This window comes from Dipodomys merriami, unplaced genomic scaffold (assembly GCF_024711535.1).
Source record: "Dipodomys merriami isolate MVZ:Mamm:240054 unplaced genomic scaffold, mDipMer1.0.p SCAF_2, whole genome shotgun sequence".
NCBI classification, from domain to species: domain Eukaryota; kingdom Metazoa; phylum Chordata; class Mammalia; order Rodentia; family Heteromyidae; genus Dipodomys; species Dipodomys merriami.
Window position 1 is genome coordinate 114,001,956 of NW_027203381.1, and position 13,244 is coordinate 114,015,199.

Sequence of the window (13,244 nt, forward strand, 5' to 3'; positions counted from 1 at the left end):
TATATCTGCTCTTAAAACAATAAAATTATTGGTCATATTTCACTTCTTTACAGGATTTGTTACATGTTCCATTGTACAGGAATCACCAGAAGCCATCCCTTATTTGTATATAGTTTATCTTTAAGTGTTTATCTAAAAGTGTCATAATTCAAGTTTTAAAGTAGAGAACTGAGTTTCAAAATTTGTGCTCTTTGAATAACACCTTTTTTTTTTTTTTTTTTTGCGGTCCTGGGGCTTGAACTCTGGGCTTGGGCGCTGTCCCTCAGCTCTTCAGCTCAAGGTGAGCGCTCTACTGCTTGAGCCACAGTTTTCTGATGGTTTATTTGAGATAAGAGTCTCATGGACTTTCCTGCCCGGGCTGGCTTTGAACCGCTATCCTCAGATCTCAGCCTCCTGAGTAGCTAGGATTACAGGTGTAAGCCACCAGCACCCGGCTTACATCTTATGATTTTTTAAAGACAGCAATCCTAAAATATTATTCAAACACTAAATTAGGTGATTTGTACGACAGAAACACTATTGTATATGAATCATGAACTGCTGATGGATAAATACTTTACTCACCTTATAAGTATTACTTCACCAAAATTTGCAAACTGACGCAGAAGTTCATCAATCAAAGCATCATCAAAAAAATTATTTTCTTGTAAAGAACTTTTGATGGAGACCAATACTGTACCATCTGGTGGACCCTGAACTGCAATTACTTCTTTATAGATATTTTGTCTCTCTTCAGCTTCGACTTCAAATATATCTATATCAATCAGGGCAATAACAGGCCTTAAAATATAAAGATAGGTAAATGTATTAGAAATGTTTCAAAAACGGTATATTTCAAACAAACTTCAAAGGCCATTAAAAATATTGAGGTTGTTTAAACCTATGGTCAGAAGTCTTCAGCTCGGCTCTTCCATAGTGCAGCAAAGTACCAGGAGTCCATGTGTAAAGAATTTTGCTTTCATCTTGAAAACTGGCATTTAGAAGATCTAAATCTTCAGCTGTATAATAGAAGAAAAGAAAACACAAGCAGTCAGATCACACTGAACAGGGAGGTGCTGCCTTCCTTACATTAGCTTCTGCTATCTAGGCTGGCTAGAATGTCAGCTAATTATTATTATTATTTTTTTGGTCAGTCATGGGGCTTAAACTCTGGGCTTGGGCGCTGTCCTTGCACTCTTCAGCTCAAGGCGAGCGCTCTACCGCTTGAGCCACAGCATCACTTCCGGTTTTCTAGTGGTTTATTGGAGATAAGGGTCTCACGGACTTTCCTGCCCTGGCTGGCTTTGAACTGCAATCCTCAAATCTCAGCCTCCTGAGTAGCTAGGATTACAAGCGTAAGCCACTGGTGCCTGGCTCAGCTACATTTTTAACAGTCAGGAACATTAGACACATTCACATTAAAAGTGTTTCATATATAGTTCACTAGTGTTCCATAAATACATTGAATAAGCATTATTTATTTATTTAAAAAAACTGAATTAGCACTCAGAAATTTCATAAAAATATTTCCTTGCTTCTTTTTATATGAAATTATGTCACTTAAAAGAGACTTAAAAATGAATGTTTATAGAATGTCTTCTATATTTGAATTTTCTATATTGTTCTAGATAAACTTTCTTAGGAAATTACTTCATTCTGTGTTTCCTCATAACATTCTCACTAATTCATCTATATAAAATAAAAGCCCATTTCTAACCTGATCTATCAAAAGGCCACTTCCTCCTTCTCCAGAGGACTCGGTCTGTCCACGCAGGGGTGCGGCATTTCTCACTGGTGTCATAGTCATCAGAAAACAAGTCATACTTATAGGTCGGAGCAAAGGTTACTTTCCCCTCTAAAAATCCTCTAAAAATCTGAAATATACATAAAATAATTTCAGAGTGCATAATTTGTTTTTATTCACAGCCATTCATGAGATGTTTATTACATGCTGGATATTCTCAGACAAATTTTTATCCATTTAATAAACTCAGAATGGATCAAAGCTTTAAAAATGGAAACCCCCAACTTCATCTCTACAGCACATTTGGAACTGTATGATATTTCCAAAATCATCTAGCCTAATGTCATATTCTTCAATGTCAATGAGGAGCAGAGACCTAGCAATATTAAGCAGTGCTTAAGAGTACAAGAATTCAAGTCTGATAATCCCCAAACACTATACCAAATGGTCTCTAAGATGCTAAATTACTGTCCTCTTCCCCACAATAGTATATCTTTCCATTTCCTATTTGAAAGAATATCTTTTTTTTTTGGGCGGGGGGGGGGGGGCGGGAAGGTCTGGTCGTGGGGCCTGAACTCTGGGCCTGGGCACTGTCCCTCAGCTCTTCAGCTCAAGGCTAGTGCTCTACTACTTGAGCCACAGCGCCACTTCTGGCTTTTTTCTTTTTGCTTATGTGGTGCTGAGGAATTGAATCCAGGGCCTCATGCATGCAAGGCAAGCACTCTACCACTGAGCCACTTTCCCAGCCCCTTGAAAGAATACCTTATAGACTGAGAATTCTTCCCTAAGGGAGGTATTATTTCTCTTTTCTTTCCTTTTCCCCTTCTTTTTTCTTCCTTCTCTCTCTCCCTCTTTTTTTATTTTTGGGGGGGGGGTCCAGTCGTGGGGCCTGAACTCTGGGCCTGAGCGCTGTCCCTCAGCTCTTTAGCGCAAGGCAAGCGCTCTACCACTTGAGCCACAGCGCCACTTCTGGCTTTTTTCTTTTTGCTTATGTGGTGCTGAGGAATCGAACCCAGGGCCTCAGGCATGCAAGGCAAGCGCTCTACCATGAGCCAACTTCCCAGCCGGTCTCTCTCCCTCTTTCTTTCTTTTAGGAAATGTAATTCTGTATACACACGTGTTTTTAAGTAAATGGTTTTCAATAAATTTAAAAATAATGCTTAAGGAAAGAATGTTTCATAACTAAAAAATCTCCTTCTACTTAATGCAAGTATCTTCTCAAGTTTGTATATACCTGTCCAGCATTTTTCTGATTGATAAGTTGATCGCCTGCTATGAGAGAATCCCAATTTTGCTGTCGTATGAGCTCTTTAACTTCTTCATTAGGGAGATCAATTCGATAGTTGAAATCACCACACCAAAATACATAGTCATGAGAAAACAGCATCCTTCCCTATAAGCATTGAGATGGAATTTTAAATTCAAAGCAATCAAAGGAAAAAAGGTTTTATATTACTTCTTTGCCTCAGATAAGCTTGCTTCCATCCAAGCCCTCTTTCTTTACCCCAACAGTAACAACATACATAATAGTGAATATTGCTGATGTCCTAAGAACTATCTTAAAATTTCAAAAACCCTGACATGGATATTTGGGGTAAATTAAAATACAATTCAAAGCTTCTTCAAAAACAAACAGCAAGGGCCAAACGCAGTGGCTCATGCTTATAATCCTAGCTACTCAGGAGATGGGAGATCTGGAGGAAAGTAGTTTCAACCTAGTCCTTGCAAAAAATTAGGTAACAAGTAATTGCTGTCTGACCCTGGTCCCAGGCAACAACTCAAAACCCTACAACCTAGCAGAAAAGGGCTAGAAGCAAGGTTAACATGATAGAGATCTGCATAGCAAGGTTACTAAAAACGAATAGAGTCATGGAGAGATATATACTTCCAAAGGAAACCCTTCCCTCAGTTTAAGCCCCAATACTGTTAAAACAAAAACAAAACTACAAGTTGAAGAAGCTCACCATGGGAAAACTCAATTTTCGTGCTATTTCTACAAAATCTTCATTTCGTTCTTTGACTTGTGACTGCCCTGCAGCAAAGTGGCTACAGACAAAGCAAAGACTGGTGGTATGGAAAAGCATGCGGATTGCAACTGCTCCCTTATTTCCAGTTGCACCTCCCATCCCAGTCTTCACAGTATCAACTGCAACATCCCTTTGAAACAAAGAATTTTAAAGGGGAGATGAGTTCGTTGAACAGGAAATTATATGATTATATATAATGATATAACTTCATCATCATGTGGTATTTTGAGGAAAACTCTGTAAAATACTACAGTGAAGCTATTAGTGACTCTTGAATTGAAAACACAACTTTGACAAGTGTTTCTCTACACCTTTTTCTCATAGGAGAGTGTTTGGTTTACTGACCTGATAAAAGGAGCATGCTGTGGTCTGATAAAAACAAATAGGCAGACACCCACCAACTGCTCAGAAGCCAGCAGCACATACTTGTTGTCTCGGGAGATTGTCTTCTGAAGCTCTACTGCCCAGAGCTTCTGATTTGTTGTGCTACAAAAATATTAAAAAAAGGAATCTTTAAGAAGATATTGTATTTATTTATTTATTTGCTTTGTCGGTTGTGGGGCTTGAACTCTGGGCCTGGGCACTGTCCCTCAGCTCTTCAGCTCAAGGCTAGCACTCTACCACTTGAGCCACAGCACCACTTCTGGTTTTCTGAGTGGCTTATTGGAGATAAGAGTCTCTCAGCCTTTCCTGCCCAGGCTGGCTTTGAACCATGATCCTCAGGTCTCAGCCTCCTGAGTAGCTAGGATTATAGGCATGAGTCACCACGCCTGGCTAAGAAGATACTGTATTTAGAAAAAACTTTCTTTATGTTATTATAAAGGTAATATACAGAGGGATTTCAGTTATATAAGTCAGGTAATGAATACCTTTCCTTTTGTACAGAAGAAGATATTATGCTTTTAATCTAAATTTTTTAATATGCATACATTTTTATGCAGGCTTTTTTGTTTCCCATAAAAAGAAAACCTCCAAATTTAGCAAAATGAAACAACATTTTAAAATCTAATCTACGACTTCTTTACCAAAGTAAGTATAAGCTGATTTAGGAATAACACAGGAGGCTAATGGTAAGCTTTACTCATTGCTTTTTTAAAGGTATTCAGGATCATTCATGTACCTCCAGAGGAAACCTCTCCCCTCATTTTTCTCTTTTTCCTGACTTACAATGAATGTCTTGAAAACAATATTCTGGAAACTGGGAGCCATTGACTCACACCTGTAATTCCAGCTAATACAGAGGCTGAGATCTAAGGACAGAGATTCAATGCCAGCCTAGGCAGAAAAAGTCCATAAAACTATTAGATCCAGTTAATAAGCAAAAAACAAAATGCTGGAATGGAAGTATTTTGTGTGTGTTAGAGCACAATCCATAAGCAAAAGCCTAAGGCCCTGAGTTCAAGCCCTCTGATACACACAGACACACACACACAGGCACACACACAGGCACACACACAGGCACACACACACACACACAGACAGACACACACAGACAGACACACACACAGACACACACACACGGAAATTTTTTTAAAAGAGAGATATACAAAAAATGTTTAATTCTACTCTTTTTCTCACTATCTCCCCCATCTTTTGTTTTTGGTAAAAGCTGGAATATTTCAGATTATATCTAAGACACAGGCTATTTCATCCATAAATACTCCATAAATACTTCAGTATGCAGCTCCAATACAAACAGGATACTTTTGGCAGGGGTGGGGACACTGGCACTAGCAGCTCAATTCAGAGCTTCCAGATTGCTAGGCAGGCATTCTACCACTGAGCCATGACTACAACTCAATTTTTTTCCGTGTGTGTGTGTGTGTGTGTGTGTGTGTGTGTGTGTGTGTGTGTGTGTGTGTGTGTGTGTGTGTGTGTGTGTGTGTGTGTGTGTGTGTGTGTGTGTGTGTGTGTGTGTGTGTGTGTGTGTGTGTGTGTGTGTGTGTGTGTGTGTGTGTGTGTGTGTGTGTGTGTGTGTGTGTGTGTGTGTGTGTGTGTGTGTGTGTGTGTTCGTAGGGCCTGAACTCTGGGCCTGGTCGCCGTCCCTCAGCTCTTTAGCTCAAGGTTAGTGCTCTACCACTTGAGCCACGGCTCCACTTCCAGCTTTTTCTGCTTATGTGGTGCTGAGGAATTGAACCCAGGGCCTCATGCACCCAAGGCAAGCACTCTACCACTGAGCCACCTTCCCAGCCCCTCCATTGGTTATTTTTGAAGTAGGGTTCTCACTCCATATTGCAACCTGGGCTGCGATCTTCCTACTTTTTCTTCCCTGAATCGCTAGGGTAACAGGTGCCAACAGTATCCAAATATTATACCTCCTTTATAGCTGAGATAACAGGCACACACCATTACTCCCAACCATTAGCTGAGATGAAGTCTCTTGAACTTCTTTGCCTACACAGGCCTCAAATTTTCAATCCTCTCATTGAGCCACTACACATGGCTACAACAGGACATTTTAATTTTTACATAACTACAAGGCCATCATCACAGTTAAACATTAATATCATCTAACACTGAGTTAATATTGAAACTTCCAAAATTATCTACAAAATGTCCTGCAATACTTGGTTTGGTTCTCTAAAATGGGCCAAATATGGCCTAGATAACACAGTTAGTTTGTCAAGGCTCTTGAATCTCTCTCAGTCTTATTAGTCTCTCAATCTTCCTTGTAAACCTGTTTTAGTGCTATTGTTGTTGTTAAAGAAAACCAGGACATTTGCCCTTGATGTTCAACAATCCGGATTTGGCTGATGTGTCTTCCTGGTATTTTATCGCTCTATGACTGATACTCATTTAAACTGACGTAGAAACTTGATTAAGAAAGATATTTAGCTTAAGTTCAATTTTATTTTGGCAAAAAAAAAAAAAAAAAAAACCTCCCAGCTGGTGCTGTGTACTTCCCCTAGAATCATAGGGAGAGGCTATTATCATTCAGTAAGTCTGCCATACTCCAAAGTTCCCCGATTAACCCTTCTAATATAATTGACAATCATTGCTTAAATCTATTATTTTACTAATAACTGCAAAATGTTGATTTTCTAATTTTATCATTGCATAGGCAATTATAATAAGCTGTAGTTTGTCTAGACAGAACTTTTTTTTTTGTTGGTCATGAGGCCTGAACTCTGGGCCTGGGTGCTGTCCCTCAGCTCTTCAGCTAATAGCCAATATGAGGATTAGATTCTATGAGTCAATCTTGTAGACTGTCAGTACATATAGTGAGCTTTTCTAAATAACCCATACATGATGTTACAAAATCATGCAAGATTAAAAAATCAATGAACTTTAGTAGAGATGAGGCGTGAAACATATAGTTTCAGATTCCTTTGAAATGAACAATTAGGACACTCATTTGTTGAGTTTTGGTATGTATTAGAGAAGAAATTATCTTAAAAAGTTAAAATATTTGCTTCTCTAATTTTTAAAATTTTTGTTAACACATTTCAAAACAACACACTGCAAAACACTGCAGTGCAAATGCATGTGGGAATCCCTCTGTCTTAAGCTCAACATTAAGTACATTTCGACTCTGCAAATGTTATTGCTTTTTTTCCCTTTATTCTTCTTGGAAGTGTCATTTTTTTTAAAGTCATGCTAACTGTAATGGACCTATGATTGCTTTTTAAAAATAAATGTACACAGATTTTTAGTTTTATTTATTTCTAATATAATAAAGTCAAGAGATATAACCAACATTAATAAATTCTGAATACTTTTAAGTGTGCAGAGATCTTCCAACCAAAAAGTTTGAGAACTGCTATTTACAGTTTAAAAAGCACTTTTCCATCTATTATCTTAACGTACTCTCATAACAATTCATTAAGCTACCCTGTCTGCCTTGTCCCTCACAGAACAATTTTCCAGTGTCACTACCTGGTTAGCTTACCTTGCATTCACAATGTTTCCAGCATTCAGCTCTACCATTTCTTCAAAACCAATTGCAAATATATCAGTTGGCTTACTTCTTTTGTCTACAATTAAGCATCCAAGAAATACCTTTAAATATAGCCTTATTCAAATGGCAACCCACCTAATGTAACACAACACAGAACAGGATCTCATAAAATTCTTAGGGACTGTTGTTTGTATGCTGTTTGAGACAAATCTCACTATGTAGTCCAGGCTAACCTCAAGCTCTCCTCCCTTTACCTTCTGAGTATTGGGATTAGAGTTATATACCACTAGGCCTGGCTCATTTTTGTTTTTAAGTTTAACCAAATTCATATTAAAAAGTAAAAACTCATGATTCACATAATATTGCTTTAAATTCAATGTCTGCTAAAAGATCTTTATAACTTAAGATTAATGTTTATTTATACTTATTTATATTTATGTGGTCTGAACTCAAGGCTGCATGCTTACCAGGCATGTGAATTACATCTTTTGTCTGAAGACTGTTATTCTTTTTTTTTTTTTTGGTCTGGTCATGGGGCTTGAACTCTGGGCCTGGGCACTGTCCCTCAGCTCTTCAGCTCAAGGCTAGTGCTCTACCACTTGAGCCACAGCGCCACTTCCGGCTTTTTTCTTTTTGCTTATGTGGTGCTGAGGAATCGAACCCAGGGCCTCAAGCATGCAAGGCAAGCACTCTACCACTGAGCCACCTTCCCAGCCCCAAGACTGTTATTCTTTTTTTTTTTTTTTTTTTGGTCGGCCGTGGGGCTTGAACTCTGGGCCTGGGTGCTGTCCCTCAGCTCTTCAGCTCAAGGTGAGCGCTCTACCACTTGAGGTACAGCGCCACTTCCGGTTTTCTGGTGGTTTATTGGAGATAGGAGTCTCACAGTCTCTCCTGCCCGGGCTGGCTTTGAACCGCGATCCTCAGATCTCAGCCTCCTGAGTAGCTAGGATTACAGGCGTGAGCCACCAGCGCCCGGCCAAGACTGTTATTCTTAAAGATCCCTAAACCAGGAATCATTTAGAAAGAACTCTTGCTAAAGTTTGGACCACTGATAGCAGAGAAATAAGACACTTCTAAGGATAAAATTAATCAGAATTGGAAAATCAAGATCATTGGAAAGGTAAAGGAACTATTCAGAACAGGAACAAAGAATAAAGAAACTAGGAATCTATTTGAAATTGAAGACACTTGGGAAGCATTTTTCACATCCAAACTTGATCTTTCAAAAATTTCTTTTTTGTTATTTCCTGGTTGGAAGAAACCCAAGAAAACGAGAAGATAATTGAGGGTTATGTATGACACATCACTTTATTCCTAGCTATTCGTCCTCTCATAACTGAAAAGGACTAAAAAGAACAAAAGGTGCTTCAGATAAAGTAGGCCAGCGTATTTTATAGGTTTTAAGAATGGGAAATAATGACAAATAGCTAGAATGACTGAGCAAATACTATAGACTAATCTGAGAAATACACAATATATATTGATTGTCATTATGTACAAGGCTCAAACCTTTGCTGTCTCATCTAATTATCATCTAATGAAACAGTTTTTTGCATTGAGGCTTTGGAGAACCCAAACAACTTGCTCAAGTTCTTACATAAAATGCAGCATGATACAGAGACTTTGGATTCAGATTACCTGAGTTCACATTCTGTGTCACTGACACTATTGACTATATGACTGAGAATGTTACTTCCCTTTGTGTCTACATTCCTCTACTGCAAAATTGTAAATCCATCACTGTAACAGATTTACTGTTTTGATTAAATAAACATATGTAAAGTACTTAGAATTATAGGAATAGCTATCTTGTTATTACTACTACTTTTATTACTTCTAGTTTGGATAATGTAAGTGAAAGTCACTCTTTAATTTTCCCACATTTCACTCTTTAATTTTCCCACTTTAATGTGGGAAAATCTCAGAAAAATTCAACTGATTAAAAACAACTAAAACACCAGGTGTGGCTTACATCTGCAACTTAAGCTACTGAGGTAGCTGAAACCTGGAGGAACATGGTGTGAAGGAAGCCAGGCCATACAGAAGTCTCTGAGACTCTATCTCCAATTAGCCAACAAAAGGGCTGTGTGGAGGCATGGCTTTAAATGGCAGAGCACTAGCCATGAGAAAAAAAGCCCAAGGAGCATGAGGCTTTATGTCTGAAGCCCACATACCGGCAAAAGAAAAAAAAAATACTAAAAAAGAATGTGTATCTAATTTTATTTTCTACACTTCACCTAATACATAATAAAAAGTCTTAAGAAGATGGTCATAAATTCTAGAATCTAATCAAGATCATAAGGAAAATATCCTTGGCTTAATGTTTTTCTATGCCTAGTAACAGCTTGGTTACACAAACAGAACAACAACCAAGTTTTTGATAGGAAAAACAAGTACTGTTAAGTTATAAAGTGCCAATAAATATTATAAGACCCACCCTGAAAAATGGGACAAACTAGAATTGAAAATAAAATTCCAGTTTTCAATTACAAAATAATTGGTTTGTGTCCACTGAAAAGAACAAAACAAAATCAGTTTCTCTTGCATGTTTGGCTGCCTTACATATTTTTTCCTTTTTGTGCTAGTCCTGGGGCTTAAACTCAGGGCTTGGGCACTGTCCCTGAGCTTCTTTTGCTCAAGGCTAGCATTCTACCACTTGAGCCACAGCACCACTTCTGGATTTTTCTGTTTATGTGGTAACTGAGGAATCCAACCCAGGGCTTCATGCATGCTAGGCAAGTACTCTACCACTAAGCACACTCCCAGCCCACATATTTTTTTTCTTTTAATAAGTTTTTTATTATGAAAATACTGTACAGAGGGGTTACAATTACATGAGCAAGGTAATGAGTACATTTCTTATCAAGCATTATGGCCGCCTCCTTTGTTTTTCCCCTACCATCCCTTCCCTCCCATCTCTACAACTACACTCCCTCCCTACCCTAAATCGTAAAGTTTGTTTTTCGACATAGCATCTTGTACATCTCATTGTTGCAACTGGTCCACCTGTATCTCTATTTAAACAATTTGTTTATTCCCTTCCACTCCCCAAATATACCAACATCAAATACAGTGAAAATACATCCACATATTTTTTCTTATCTCTAAAAATCATCTAAGATTTTTTTCACTATTATTGAAAAAAAAAGAGAACTAGGAATAAAAAAAGAGATAAAGCTTTTAATAGGTTTAATGTATAGAAATGTTGGCTTTAAAGATATAAAAGAAGCCCAAGTGTCTTTAATAAATTAATGCATATTATGAAGTACTTGTTCCACAGTCAGTCAGAATTTAGTTAAACCCACATTATGAAAAGCCAACCTTGAAATTCTTGGATGCCAGCTAACTTGGGTGCATCAAGGAGCCAGTCCGTGAGTGTCTGATTTTTAAAAGCTATGCTGCGAAACTGCTTTCCACCATTCACATTCCAGGTTCCAACACATACTCGAATTTTCTTGGGCTTTGAATACTTGTAGAAGTTCTCACACATGCTCTTTAGTACTTTTGAAGATGCTAATCAAAAACAAGACACAACAGAATTTTAGTGACATTAAACCATTTATAGAAGTTGATCTTTATAACTAAGAGTATATCTAGAAAAACATAAAGAACATCATCACAAGCACAAACAAGATACATGCACAGGCACAAGAAAAAAAAGACCAGTCTTGAGTGCAAAGCCCAGAATGAGGCACCTAGCCAACACGGGTTTTTAAAACAGGCCACAAAATTATATATATAGCAATGTAAAAAAATTACATATTTAATGCAGTATACATGCAGAACAAACAGTTTTGTTTCAGTGAAATGGTATGCCATTTTATGATGTACAAAACAAAACCCATACATTTTTAGGAATATAGCAACTGACTTTCATTGAACTTTTATTTAAAATAAATATAAATAAAAAATTTATTTTTTTCCCAAGCAAAAACATTTAACAAGTACAAGTACATTTACAATCTTTACTACTAACAGGTGGTCTTGATGAATAATGGATCCCTGACCCCCCCCAAAATACACACACACATATATATATACATATATTTATTTATTTAGCCTCATATGTGTGTGTATACATGTACACATGTACACACACACACACACACACACACACACACACACACACACACACACACACACACACACACACACACACACACACACACACACACACACACACACACACAAAGAAAATGAGATGTCTGAAAGTGAAATTGCTACTAAATGCTTCTCATCTCACTCAGGTAGAAGCCAGAGTCCTTAAACATTGTTAACAGGTCATACCTAAGATCTTGCCATTTTGCCCTCATCTGTGTGTTCCACCTAGTTACTGTCCTCCCTGTTATCTTGTTTTTTGTTTAAAAAGAGATCACAGCCTGTTCCTACCACAGAACACATTGCACTGGGTTGTTCTCATAGTATGTAACACTCTTCATTCATCTCCTTTGAATCTTTACTTTTTTTTTGGGGGGGGGGGGAGTCCGGTTGTGGGGCCTGAACTCTTGGCCTGGGCACTGTCCCTCCGCTCTTCAGCTCAAGGCTAGCATTCTACTACTTGAGCCACAGTGCCACTTCCGGCTTTTTTCTTTTTTGCTTATGTGGTGCTGAGGAATGGAACCCAGGGCCTCATGCATGCAAGGCAAGCACTCTACCACTGAGCCACCTTCCCAAACTCTGGATCTTTACCTTTAAGTGGGGCCTTCCCTTTCTATTTCATTAAAAATTTCTCCCTGCCCTTAATCTTCTATTCTCTGTCCCTCTCTGCTAATTTTTGCTACTGCATTTACAATTACAGACTACTATCTCTAACCTAAAATCTGAAAATCTGAAACATCATTTTTTGAGTGCCAATACAACGCTCAAAAATTTGATTATCAAACTTTCAGATTAGAGATGCTCAGAAGTAAAATCTCTGAAAATATTCCAAAATGTGAAAAACAAATCTTCATTACTATTGGTTACAGAAATTTCAAGTAATTAATACTCATCTATCCTGTAACCATTCTTTTCATGAGAAGCTCTCTGAAGGTAGAAATGCCCCATTTCTAGTAACAAAGAGTACCTAGGACAGAAAGTCCTCAATACATAACTATTAAATAACTAATGTTCATGCATTTTGAATTCTCAGTCTCTCTCCTGCCTTTTTTGTTTGCCACATATCTTTCTGCCTTCTAAGCCATATTCTATTTGCCTTAAATTCTTGGCACTTAAAAGTGAGCCAGTGGTTCACAACTGTAATCCTAGCTCCTTAGGAGGCTAAGATCTGAGGATCACTGCTCAAAGACAGGAAAGTTCATGAGACTCTTAACTCGAATAAACTAGTCAAAATGGAAGTGACATTGTGGCTTAAGTAGTAGAGCACTAGCCTTGAGATCAGAGGCTCAAGGACAGAGGCAAGTCCCTGAATTCAAATCCCAGGACCAGAAAAAAAAGAAATGAATAGAACCTTAACAGGAATTCAGGTTAAAGACAAAATTAATTTGAAGTTACTGATAAGAAGAAAATTAAATCAAAACTATTTTAACCTCCTATCATGTATCATATTTTATTCTGGTATTACTTTATAATACCAACAGTCTCCAAAGGAAAAGAG

General features: G+C 37.9%; 1 protein-coding gene across 12 annotated transcripts in view; it reads right to left on the reverse strand.

Annotated features, from left to right (window-relative positions):
* Synj1 (synaptojanin 1) overlaps nt 1–13,244 on the reverse strand; it is a 90,089-nt gene that overhangs the window by 28,971 nt on the left and 47,874 nt on the right. For all 12 annotated transcript variants that reach the window (XM_070030583.1, XM_070030584.1, XM_070030585.1 and 9 more), the window contains 8 exons: nt 10,970–11,161; nt 7,640–7,724; nt 4,096–4,236; nt 3,688–3,880; nt 2,958–3,116; nt 1,697–1,853; nt 881–998; nt 565–780 (listed from right to left, as the gene is read on the reverse strand). In XM_070030583.1, coding sequence (XP_069886684.1) covers nt 565–780; nt 881–998; nt 1,697–1,853; nt 2,958–3,116; nt 3,688–3,880; nt 4,096–4,236; nt 7,640–7,724; nt 10,970–11,161 — 1,261 coding nt within the window. The remainder of the gene's footprint in view (nt 1–564; nt 781–880; nt 999–1,696; nt 1,854–2,957; nt 3,117–3,687; nt 3,881–4,095; nt 4,237–7,639; nt 7,725–10,969; nt 11,162–13,244) is intronic.